The following is a 13,200-nucleotide window of genomic DNA, read 5'->3' as shown; positions in this document are numbered from 1 at the left end:
GCCAAACACTTCTATAACCTGTTACACTCTGAGGGACCTAAAAAACTGCAATAGGTAAACTATTTATTAAAATAGTAAAAGCAGTTTGACAAAAATCATAAGAATTATGAAACAGCACTTACATTCCATAAGAGTTTTCATAGCTCAGAGTATGCTTGGGGAACCGTTAACTGCCTCAAAGTGAAATGAGGGTGCCCACCAGGATCCGGCTAGGAGGTAAATTTCTAGTTAGGGTGTCGAGCTTAGCACCAGTTTCCAAATGTGCACAGGAAGCTGCAGTTTCCAGATTTTGAAGCTAAACAGCTCTGCCTTTCTCCTTGTCCTTGCCCACCACCTCATCTCTGAATCTACAAGAGCTGTGAATCTTGAAGGGTAGGATCTACCAGCATTCATTACAACTTCAGAGGTAGCAGGTTCCTAAGTTCAATGAAAGGTGTTTGTCTTGAAGCAGTAATGAAATACGTTATTATTTCAATGAAATATAAACGATTTTCAGTATTTCAATGAAGTATGCTATTTCAGCACAAGAAAACACTGGAAATAGCTTTGTCTTATGACCTAGAAGTAGTAATAGGTAATCTAAGGGGAAACAGATATAGATCTCTGGAAAGATAATGTTTTGTGTTTTTATTTTTCTTCCAGAACTCCAAATAATTGCCTTGACAGCAGTCTGCTCTAAAACGGCCCCCTTCTGAAGACTCAAAGGTGTTTACAGAAACTGAAAGTTCCAGCAGTAGATTTCCATGAGCTCATTAGCAGTTCCTTTAGATGTCGGGTTTACACATCAATATCCATGCGGTATAAACTCCTGCTGTGAGCGTTCGTTTTAATTACAAACAAAGCAGCAGAAGTCAGATATGTGATGACTGCAACGTTGGGGCATCTTTTTAGAATGACTGCAACGTTGGGGCATCTTTTTAGAATCCCTGCTTTGGTCACTATTATTCAAAGCAACTCCAACGCCATTTCTTGCCTGCCTCTATATGCTAATCAGCCTAGCCCACTCGGCTCCTCCCCCTTCCAGCCTCCTTTAAGAACCGTTCACTTTCAGCTGTCACGGAGGGTAACTCAGACCAGGCTTAGAAATCACTTGATTTAACTCGGCAGCACTTTTTTTTTTTCCCTTTGGGTATGTATTACTCTAGCAGTCGTCTCTAAATACTGGAGCCATTAGACTACATGTCAGCAGAAGGAGTCATCATTGCAAAACTAATCTGTTAGAAATAGTTACTTTACTGGATTTTACACTATAAGGGGGGAAGTTTCAATGTGCTTTGAAATGAAAGAAGAATTAAGTTGTGTTTTTATCCAAATGAATTGGCATCTTTATATGTAGGAGAAGCTACAAGTTGGTAAATACTTATTTCAAGAATCATGACTAGGAAACGCTTGGAAGTTTATTAGAGAAGTAAATGTTTTTCCATGCAAGGACAGCATCTGCCTGTACCTCTGTGGTTCTGCGTATCGTGTGAAGACCATTCTAGGTGACTGGCCAAGGGAAGGAATACCCTACTGATACTGGAGCCACAGCCGTACTGCCAGTACCATGTCTACCATACAAAGAAAGGGCAGCAGCCACCTGTTCAACAGTTTGCGCACCTGTAGACTGAAGATTCCAGAGGACCAGCAACATCAAGGTGAGTCAGTCAGTCTAATGGGTTGTGTGTTCTGCGACCTCCTGTCCATTTACATTTCCGGAAGGATGGTGGGCTGGGGAATCTCTGCTGTGAAATGCTTTGCAATCTTCCATTTTTAAACTCTGAGAATAGACATAATAGTGATGTATAAGGGTGAGTTAACTTGCATTCACTATTGGTTTTTAAAGGACTATAGAAGACTATCGAGAATGGAGTTGTCATTCTGAAACTTATGTGCTTACACTTCTAGCCACTGTCATTTCCCCAGAGTACTCTGGATTTTGTGTAATTCAAAACACCCGTCTAGCCAAGGCTGAATCTGCTACAGGGGAAATTTGCTGAGAGTGGCTTTAAGTTAGTCTGCAATGTTCTCCCTTGTCCTACCACTAATGGTATCATCTTGGACTTAAAGTTTAAGCCTAAATTTGTCTGGATCTCTGGCTCATTCATTTGTGGGAGAAATAAATATATTCTAGGCTCTTTCTCTTTTATGGTTCTGGAACAGATGGAGACAGACAGGGAAAAGTGTCACATTTCACATGATGGGCACTCATTCAGACTGAACTATCTACCTTGCAGCCATTTTCACCATCAGTCTTAAAATTTCAAATCCACTACTCAGCCAGCTGCATCAATTAGCGGCAGATGGTTGACATGAATAGACAGGATGATCCCTCCAATCCATGCTGTCAGGGACACCAAGGACACTTGTAGAAAAGGCTGGGTGTCAGGGATGACATCACCCCCAAGAGGTTAAGGATTCACCCCAGACATTTCTAACTTCTCCTCAATACCCTCAATAGACAGATGGATCTGTCTATGTATGGATCTAGACTACAAGCTCTTTATTTTTCCATAGACACAGTTTTAGATTTCAGTGGTATGAGGAGTGTTGGCTGAAGGGCTGAAACCTCCCATTTCCAAGGTGGCATCTGTGTGCTAACATTTGTGTGAATGTGTCAGGCCACCTCCCTGCTTCAGTTCCTGGACTTCATGCTGTACAAGGCTTAGCAGAGTGTGGGTATAAAATACTTCCTATTAAGTGAAAACAGCAAAAACTACTAAGACCCTTCTGTACCATCAGGGCTCATATAAATTATTTTGAACTAACTGCCTTAGAATGTAAAGTCCTAGAATGTGCCAGGGTTTAATCACAGCACTGTCAAATGTACTTGCTTCTCTATTAATAGACAATCTAGTTCATCATAGGATTTTTGTTTGCGGTTCATTTTGTTTGAAATGTTTAAAGCTACCTTCCCTCTCCCACAATTGTTGATGTAATATTTATTATAGTAACCTTGCTAGGGGGAGCATAAAGGAGATGGTAAAAATCACCTGTAAAAATCACCACCCAAAGATAGTTGCTATTAACATCTTAATGTATAGTCTTCTAGCCTTTTCTTATATGCACATGTACAAATTATTCTTTTGCTTGATTTTTTTAAAGTAAATATAGACTTATTTTGTACATAGAGTTTGCAAACTGCTTTTTAACTCAACAATAGATTATGAACAAATTCCCTTGTCATTATATATTCTTCTACAACCTTATTTTTAACAGTTGTATACTATTCCTTCATATGGATGATAGCAAAATTCTTTTAGGCAATTTACAGTGGCTGGACATTTCATTGATTTCTAATTTTTCACTATTACAAGCAACACTGTGTCTAACGTACACTAATGGATAAATCATTGCCGAGATAAGATTATTTTCTTGGAATACATTCTTAGAGGTGGCATTGTGGAGTCAAAGGATATGCATGTTCTTCAAGATTTTTCAGGGTGGGGGAGGGATGGTCCTCTAATCAGCAGTGTAGAGATATAGAGTCTCAGTAATACTGGGTATTATTTAAAAATTTTTTTTTCCAATTTTATAAGTGGAAAATAGTATCCCACTGTTGCTTTAATTTAAGGCAGGCTGTGTTGATGGTCTCTGCCTTACTGGCCATATCCAGAACAGCCTGGAAATATCATTGTGATGACATACTTCCCAAAATATCAACAAGATTAGAAGTCTGGTCTCCTCTTGCAGACCAAAGCTTTTGCCTAGAATGTTTTGAAAGCAACCATATTCTTCCACAACCAAGTCTCAAAATATCTGCCCACATAAACCACAATCCATAAAGTTGTGAAGCATGCTAACGCAATCCAGACTGGCCACTGACTGCTACAAGAGATGTCATCTAGAGATGTGAGTTGACAAGTGACACTGGGCAGTGTTTGCATTCCAGTTGCTGTCCCAGAGTTTAAAAGTATTCATTCAGTGCAATGGTTCTGGCTTTTCCACCAAGCTATATTTGTACCTTGTTATTATGCAAAGTTCAGCAAAGGTCCAAGGAAGCAAAGCCATTTGTTTCAGAGTGAGGGCTGGCTGTGGATTTATTCACTGAGGTACTCTGAGTTTGTGGCTTTGGCCTACCACCAGCCAGACTAAGATTCCAGCATACAGGTCAGGATTAATTGACATTTAACTCTTCCGAGGCATAACCAGGTTCAACACATGCGTACTTTCCAGTCCTCCATGCTAGATGCTAAAGTGCTTTATGTTAAGTCTGAGGTATTTAACTCTTTCCACCTAGTCACTCACAAAATGTGCTTTTTGGGTGACCACATAGATAAAAGTCACTTATTCTTCAGCAATTAGCTGTACAATGACTATGCAAAGCACTGTGCCAGATGCTGGGTATGTACACTGAACTAAGCCAGCCAAGCCGCATGCTTTCCTGTCCACATAGACTTTACACCCTATGGCAACAGGTGCTATACTAGTCCAGAACGGAAGTCCAGAAGGCTAATCTTTATACTGTTGCTTCTTCTGTGGTATTTCAAATCCATCTGTCTATAACATTGATCTGAGACCACATTTGTAGACATTAATTTATATGTCTATAAATACTCAGCACAAATTTCAGTACACATTACATGTACTGGGCAGATTTAACGATCCTTACATTTTACAGTGCTTTGAAGTTCACAAAGTAGTTCCACAGACATTATCTTATTTACTTATACAGATGTGTATACATATATACATGTGTATACATGTATGTAACGTGTGTCTACATACATGTAGGTATGTATGCCTGTGTGTACACATGTATGTATACATCCTATTGTTCTCTTTCTCTGCAGAAACTTGGTTAATACACTACTTCATCTGGTTGTTATGAGAATTAAATAAGATAATGTATGTGAGACTACTTTGTTAACCTCAAAGCATGTACATATATACATACTCTATATGTATATACGTGTGTGTGTATATTGAAATATACAGATACATATAGATAAAGATATAGAGAGAGGGAGAGAGGTTATTTTAAGGGACTGAACACATGATTATGGAAGCTAGCAAGTCCAAAGTCTGTTGTGTGGGGCAGCAGGTTGGAGACCCACGTGAAGATCCCACCGATGTTACAGTTGAAGTCCGAAAGTTGTCTGCTGGCAGAATTCCGTCTTCCTCGGGAGAGGTCAATCTTTTGTTCTAGTCAGGCTTTCAGCTGACTGGATGAGGCCCATCAACATTATGGAGGGCAATCTACTTTACTCAAAGTTCACCAATTTAATGTAAATCTCATTCAAAACACTCTCATAGAAACATCCAGAATAATGTGTGACCAAACATCTGGCACTGTGGTGCAGCCAAGTTGACACATAAAATTAACTATTACAGGTAAGCATCATTAGCCTCATTTTTCAAGATGTGGACACTAGGAATCTGCAAGGTCAAGTGATTTTTCCAAGGTTACATAGTTATTAAAATCTACATTCAAGGCGCTTTCTGTTATATATAGCTGTCTCATAAAATCCACGATTCTTAGTGTTACCATGATTAATTTTCTTCATTGGTCCATATTAGAAAACCTCTGCAGACCCAAGATGCATTGGGATTCCTCCTGATTTTCTTTGTGTGTTCTGACACCAATTTTTGGACACCAACTGGGTGTCCTACAATTCAATTCAATTCTAACACTACTTAGAGCTAGCAAGGACCCCAAAAGTTAAGGGCTCAGTCTCACAAGACTGCCCCCCTTCAAATGCCAGTTACAACTTTCAGGTGTCTCCAAGATACCTACATTTCTTTCTGCCTGGACAACTACAAATTCAAGGCTTCTCACAACCCTCTCGGTTTTAAAATTTGCTAGAACATTCACAGAACTCAAGAAAGCTCACAATTGCCATTTTATTATAAAGGATACAAATGAACAGCCGGACGAAGGGATACATAGGGCAAGGTCTAGGCAAGTCCCGAGCACAGGAGCTTCTGTCCCCATGGAGTCTGGGCGCACCACTCTCCCAGTACATCAGTGAGCTCACTGACCAGGAAGCTCCACTGAGCTTGGTGTCTGGAGTTTTTATATGAGATTTCATACTATGTGGGCATGATTGATTAAATTGTTGACCCTTATTAAACTCAATCTCCAGAAGACCTACACGCACTTCTGTTTTTCTTTCACCAAAAGGGAGCTTCAAAGAGATAGTTTTGTTCTATTTGCAAAGCATTTAAAGTCACAGATTGGTAGAAACAAATATAGATCATTTAAAAATTATTAGAAAGGGGAGAACTCATATTCTATTCACTTATCGTGTTCAACCTCACACTCAGGACAGGAATCCTTTCCATAATAAGCCTTCCTAATGGATGGCACATATGTGAGGATTTGGAAAATTAATGTAATTATTTAAACTTCACTTTCCCACCTTACACTTGTTAGGATGGTTACTATTAAAAAAAAGAAAACAGAAAGTAACAAGTGTTGATAAGAGAGTGGAGAAATTAGAACCCTTGTGTTTTGTTGGTGGGAAAGTAAAATCATGCATCTGCTGTGGAAAACAGTATGGTAGTTCCTTACTATTTAAAATTTTAAAATAGAATTATTCTATGAACCAGATATTCTACTTCTGGGTATATACCCCCAAAGAAGTGAAAGCAGGGACTCAAACAGATACTTGCACACACAATAGCCAAAAAGGGTAGGCAACCTATGTGTTCATAAACAAATGAATGGATAAACAAAATACGTAACTGGATTATTATTCAGCTTTAAAAAGGAAGGAAATGCTGATACAGGCTACAACATGGATGATTCTTAAGGATATTATGTTAAGTGAAATAAGCCAGTCACAAAAGACAAATACTGCATGATTCCACTAATATGAGATGTAGAACTGTTAAATTCATAGAGACAGAAAGTAGAATGGGAATTTCCAGAGGCTTGGGCAGGGGCAGGAAGAAGGGTGAGTGGGTAGTCATTGTTTAATGGTATACAGTTTCAGTTTTACAAGGTGAAAGAGTTCTGGAGATTGATTGAACAACAATGTGAACAAAGTGAAAACTACTGTGCTGTACACTTAAAAATGGTTAACATGGTACATTTTATGGTATGTATATTTTACCACAATTTTTTTACAGCTATGGCTGTCAAAGCCATCCCTAATTACATTTCTGGAGTTAGACTTAAAACAATGAAAATAAAAATAAACAAAAAAACCCTTTCATTTTCCTACTTCTAAAACCAAAGCTAGGAGGAAATATTCTACTCATCCCTGATTCCCAAAAGCTATTTCTTTGAAAACGTTAATAATTAATAAAATCCTAACTAGATTTATCAATAAAAAAGAGACAAAACAGGGACTTCCCTGGTGGTCCAGTGGTTAAGACGCCGTGCTTCCACTGCTCCACGGCAGGGGTCATGGGTTTGATACCCGGTCGAGGAACTAAGATCCTGCATGCTGCACAGTGCAGCCAAAAAAAAAAAAAAAGAGAGAGAGAGAGAGAGAGAGACAAAACACATAATCCATTATCAGGAATGATATAGAGTGCCATTATAGAGCCTTCAAATATTAGAAGGATAACAAGGGAATATATAAACAACACTGTGCCAGAAAGATGCAGAAAAAAACATAAACAACATTCAGTCATGAAAAATTTTAAAAGGAACTTACCCAACCTGATAAAGAACTTTACAAAAACCAGCATCTAACATCGTACTTTCAGTATCAAGTGAAAGGCTGAACACTTTCCTTCTAAGATCAGAAGATAACAAAGATGTCCGTTGTAATTCCTTCTACTCAGCATCATACTGGAGGTCCTAGCCAGTGTACTAAGTTAAGAAAAAGAAAACAAAAGGCTTATGTATTGGAAAGAAAGAGAGAAAACTGTTTTATTCACAGACAAGTGATAGTCTACGTAGAAAAATCCTTAGGAATCTACGTCCACTGCCCCAAACACTAGAACTAATAATAATAAATAATGAAATATGTGCAAGACCTGTACACTTAAAACAGACATTGCAGAGAGAAGCTAAAGAAGATGGAACTAAATACATGAATTGGAAGGCTCAATATTATTAAGGTATCAATCCTCCTCAATTGATCTAGAGAGTCAAGGCCATCCCAATCAAAATTCTAGCAGACTATTTTTTTTGGACAAGCTGATTTAAAATTTAAAAGGAAATGCAAAGGATCTAGAATAGTTAATCAATCTTGAAAAAGAAACACACAGTTGACAACTTATACTTTGGATTTTAAGCTATAATAATCAAGGTGGTATAATAATGGTGTAAGGATAGAAAATCAACCATTGCAACAGAAGAGGGAGCTGGGAAATTGAACTATTATTCATATGTGGTCAATTGATTTTTGAAAAAGATACCAAGATAATTTGAAAGAGAAAAAGATAGTCTTTTCTGTAATAATCCTGGAACAAATAGATAAACATATTACTAAAAATGAACCTTAATAACTACCTCATACAAAAATTAACTTGAGGTGAAATATACTAAAATGCAAAAGCAAATCTATAAAGCTTCTAAAAGAAAACAGAAAACTATCTTCACAAAGTTGGAATAGGCAGGTTTTAGACAGACAGAAAAAGTGCTAACCGTAAAAATTAGACAAGTCAGACTATCAACACTAAATGTATCTGCTCTTTAAAAGATAACATTAGGAAAAGAAAAGAGAAGACTGGGAGAAAATATTTGTAAAAAATGTACCTGAAAAAGGACTTGTAATCAGAATATATAAAGAACTCAATGTAAACAATTTGATTAAAAAACGGAAAAATGATCTTGCAGGCACTTCAGAAAGAATATACAAATGGCCAGTAAGCACATCAAAAGATGCTCAACATAATGAGCCATCAGGAAAATGCAATTAAAATCACTGTGAGATATTGTTTCACATTCACTAGAAGGGCTAAAATTAAAAACACTGTTGATACTATGTGTTGGGGAGAATGTGGAGAAACAAGACTCCTAATCATTGCCGTGAAGTGGTATGACAACTTTGGAAAACAGTTTGTCAGTTTCTTATATAGTTAAATCTACACCTACCCTATGATCTAGCAATTATATTCTTAGGCATTTTCCCCAAGAGAAATGAAAACAATGCGTCCACAAGAAGCTTGAGCAAGAATGTTCATAGCAGATTTTATTCCTGTGAGCTTCAACATGAGAACAACCCAAGTGTATATAAGCAAGGTAAATGGATAAGCAAATTGTGGTATATTCATACACTGGATACCTACACAGTAGTAGCAAGAAATGAATTACTGATACATGTACCACAGAGATGAATCTCAAATGTGTATAATAGCTTGGGGGTAAAAACAGGAGGCTGACCCTGTGGGATGAAGGACCAAGATCTTGGCATACATGTTAACGCATACACCAGAATGCTGCCACACGTGCTGGGAAGCTTGGGCAACAGGATACCTTTTTTTTTTTTTTTTGCGGTACGCGGGCCCCTCACTGTTGTGGTCTTTCCCGTTGCGGAGCACAGGCTCCGGACGCGCAGGCTCAGCGGCCATGGCTCACGAGACCAGCCGCTCTGCGGCATGTGGGATCTTCCCGGACCGGGGCACGAACCCGCGTCCCCTGCATCGGCAGGCGGACTCTCAACCACTGTGCCACCAGGGAAGCCCAACAGGATACCTTTTAACACTTATTGATATGCCATGTTATGGAAGGCCATCTACTGAGGATGCTCTAGACACCTTAGATGGTGAGTTCCACTAGGGGACCTATAGGACCCCTTTCAAAACTAAGATTCTATGATTTGTCCATAATTATTTCATTCATGTTGATGTTGTCTCCTTAACTGTGTTGTACAAGTTCTTTGAGAGCAGTAAACTGAGGTTATACCCTGGACTACACCACAGTGCTAACATGTCACTTATAAACAAATCACATTTACGGAGTGTTTGTCATAGGCCAGACACTGTTTTAAGTGCTTTTCATGTGTTTGCTCGTTTCTCTGCAAAAGCCTCATGAGATAGGTAATGGCCAAGACCTCACAGCAGGGGTGTAGAGGCAAGATCCTAACCCAAGAACCCTGACTCCAGAGCCTCTTATCGGGCACAAAAACAGATGCTCAGCTAAGCACTTATGAAGGGCCTGAGTGACGGCTGGCCCTTGAACTCAATTTGTGGTTCAGTTGTTCAAAATGTGTTGTTTTTGAAGTCACCGGTTAATTTCTATATAAATTACTAACCACATCCAACTGTCTCAGAAGTGGGTATTTGTCCCTAAGAGAAAGAGGTGAGAAAATGCAGCTGTATCAATGCAAATACATCAGCTCAGAGAAAGTGACCTGCTTGCTGGGCTAGCAGTTTTCTTTTAAACAACAGCACAGTCTGTATCTCTCACACTGCATGAAGTGTGAAAGACAGCAATGCACTGTTTTTGGAACTGGACTGCTATGGCCTTGGAGAAATCCTTCGTATTTCTGACAAAATAAACAAGCAGTGTCCAAAACTCCAAATTAAAAAGGGCTAAATAATATTCATTGTTATAATTCACTTTTTATTTAAATTGAGGATTCTATTTAAAAAGTGCTGGCTCAACCATTATATTAAATCATTAACTTGACTTGAAATCTTAAACAACATTTCGGCAACATAAGTTTCACACCTGCGTTGCTTTTTAATGAAGTCTGTTGGCAAATCTAGTACAATATCCAAAAGTCAGGATTTAATATGCAATCAATACCTGTATTCAGTAGGAAGCTGCATTCCTTCTACCCAAATGTCAGATAGCTCACCCCCTGTGGATGGCAATAAACAAGCAAGGCAGAAGTCATAGGTAAAAGATCTGGACTGCTAACAAGTGATGACGGTCTGAAGATATATTTTGAAACTAACTAAAATAACATCAAAAGAGCATAAAACATGCATGTGTGAGCTGAGCCAGAAAGAGGACAGGGGTTAAATTGGAACTGAGGAGATGGGACCTGATCTCACAGGAGAGAGAAGGAAGAAATTTTTTAAATGGCCTATATCACCACAAAATGGGTTCAGGTCCTAAAAGAATGTAATGCTGACAGGACATAAATTCTTTTCCCTTAGCAGATCCAGAGAAACTACCAGACCTCCAGAAACTACAACTCGGTAACTTGATCATGCCTCTAGAGTAGCGATGCACCTAAGTGAAAAAACCATACTTCAGATCTATATAATGACTGGCTTAAGTAACTGGCACCAAATCCTTTCTCGTCCTGATGAAAGGAGGTAACTTGTAACATAGAGGGATGCTGCCATCTAGAGAGAGAGTGTAAAGTAAGGAGAAAGTTTTTGAATGTTGGAAATGGACTATTTGGGTCTAAGGTTGGCTGTGTTAAACTTTAGTTATCTGCAGAGAAGTGAAATTGCAGATAAAGATTTGTGTGCCTGTGTGTTTTTATAAGCTGAGCATGGGTAAGACATAAACCGGTGCTACAGATTATGAGGTTCTGTTTGTTCAACAAGGCCAACTTTGTCATAAGGAGCTTCATTCTCAAGCTTCGGTGTTATTTGCCATTTTTCTTTTTGAAAATTGAGTAAGCTAAAATTAATTAGTAGAAGTGATTGTTTTGTTAGTGGGATGAAGCAAAGTAGGTTTAGAGGGGTTTGTAGAGAACAACTAGCTACAAATGTAAAGATAAGAAAAAACCAAAAAGATAGAGAAAACAAATCTTCATAAAAAAACCCCACCATAGGGACTACCCTGGTGGTCCAGTGGGTAAGACTCCACGCTCCCAACGCAGGGGGCCTGGGTTTGATCCCTGGTTGGGGAACTAGATCCCGCACGCATGCCGCAACTAAGAGTCTGCGTGCCAGAACTAAGAAGTCCCCATGCTGCAACTAAAGATCCCACATGCTGCAACTAAGACCTGGTGCAGCCAAAAATAAATAAATAAAATAATAAATATTTTAAAAAATCCCCACCATAATAGATGTGCCAAACTTCTTTCTATCTTTGTGAACATTTCTCACATTTTAAGGCTTAAACTCAAGATATTGTTCATTATCTTGCTCATAGCATGCAATTAACACTTACCAAATAAATCAATATTTTTCTTCCCCAAAATTTCCTCCGAGTGATTGATATTCATAAATCATTGAATGTTGGGGCTTCAAAGATCACGTAGTACAACTGAATTTACATATTAGAAAACTGAAACCAGAGGAGCTAAGTCATCTACTCAAAGTTAGTAGTTAGTGCAGAGAGCTGGGACTATATGTCCATCTACATCTATCTAAGAATTTTATGATATGAGGACCATCATTATTAAAAGTATATAACATAGTTAAAAAACTAAGGTGAGATAAACTTGAGTTTTACCTCATTAAAAAAATACCCATAAGAAGAGTACTTGGTATGTAATATTAATACATATTAAGCATGTAGAGAAAATGACGAGTATGTCAGGGAGGGAGGAAGGAGTAATGGAAAGAGTAGAGGGAGGGAAACGTGTAGGGAGATAAGGAAGGTGGGTGTTAGAGAGAAATATGGAGCCAAATGGAAGCAAAGAAAGGAGGAGACAAATGAGGGAAAGCTGATTTTAAAAAAAGATCCAAAATGTGGTATGCACATACAATGGCCTATTACTCAGTCTTTACAAGGAATACAATTCTAACATATGCAACAACACAGATGGACCTTGAAGACATTATGCTAAGTGAAATAAGTCAGGCCCAAAAAGACAAATATTGTCTGACCCCACTTACATTAGGTACCTAGTCAGATTCATAGAATCGGAAAGTAGAACAGTGGTTACCAAGGGCTGGGGGGAGAGTGGAATGGAGAGTTCGTGTTTAATAGGTAGAGAATATCAGTTTGGAATGATGAAAAATTTCTCGAGATAGATGGTGTTGATAGTTATGTATTGTGAAAATACCTAATAACACTGAACTGTACTTAAAATGGTTAAAATGGTAAAATTTATGTTATGTATATTTTCACACAATAAAAAATGCTTTAGAAAACGATATCACATAATTACAATATCTCGTCTGATCCTTTCATCTTGACTTGTCATAATAGTTCAATGATCATAAAAGCTTGAAGGAAAGAAAATGAATAAATATAAAGGATTGTTCTCAGGTTTTGGGGGTTCTTTTTGAGACTTCTTCAAGTCATATACATTGGAAAACTGATCAGTTTTTATCCTGTAATCTTCTTTAGCATGGTGAACAAATGTTTCTGGTAAGGTTTACAAGTTGCTACCTGGCCTTTACTTCTCTCAAACTAGTTCTAATGCAGAGCAGTGAGAGGTGTGTGCAGAACCACCCGCAGCAGGG

General features: G+C 38.3%; 1 protein-coding gene across 4 annotated transcripts in view; it reads left to right on the top strand.

Moving 5' to 3' along the window:
- The first annotated feature begins 1,048 nt into the window (after window positions 1–1,048).
- RANBP3L (RAN binding protein 3 like) overlaps window positions 1,049–13,200 on the top strand; it is a 48,038-nt gene continuing 35,886 nt past the window's right edge. For 3 of the 4 annotated variants that reach the window (XM_024754644.1, XM_024754643.1, XM_024754642.1), the window contains exon 1: window positions 1,050–1,637. In XM_024754644.1, the coding sequence (XP_024610412.1) occupies window positions 1,547–1,637 (91 nt within the window). In that variant the 5' untranslated portion in view covers window positions 1,050–1,546. Of the gene's footprint in view, window positions 1,638–13,200 lie in introns of all 4 variants that reach the window. The other variant, XM_024754645.1, reaches the window with a different exon arrangement.

The sequence above is a fragment of the Neophocaena asiaeorientalis genome, unplaced genomic scaffold (assembly GCF_003031525.2).
Source record: "Neophocaena asiaeorientalis asiaeorientalis breed wild unplaced genomic scaffold, Neophocaena_asiaeorientalis_V1.1 scaffold229, whole genome shotgun sequence".
NCBI lineage: Eukaryota > Metazoa > Chordata > Mammalia > Artiodactyla > Phocoenidae > Neophocaena > Neophocaena asiaeorientalis.
This window is presented reverse-complemented; position numbering and strand designations above follow the sequence as displayed.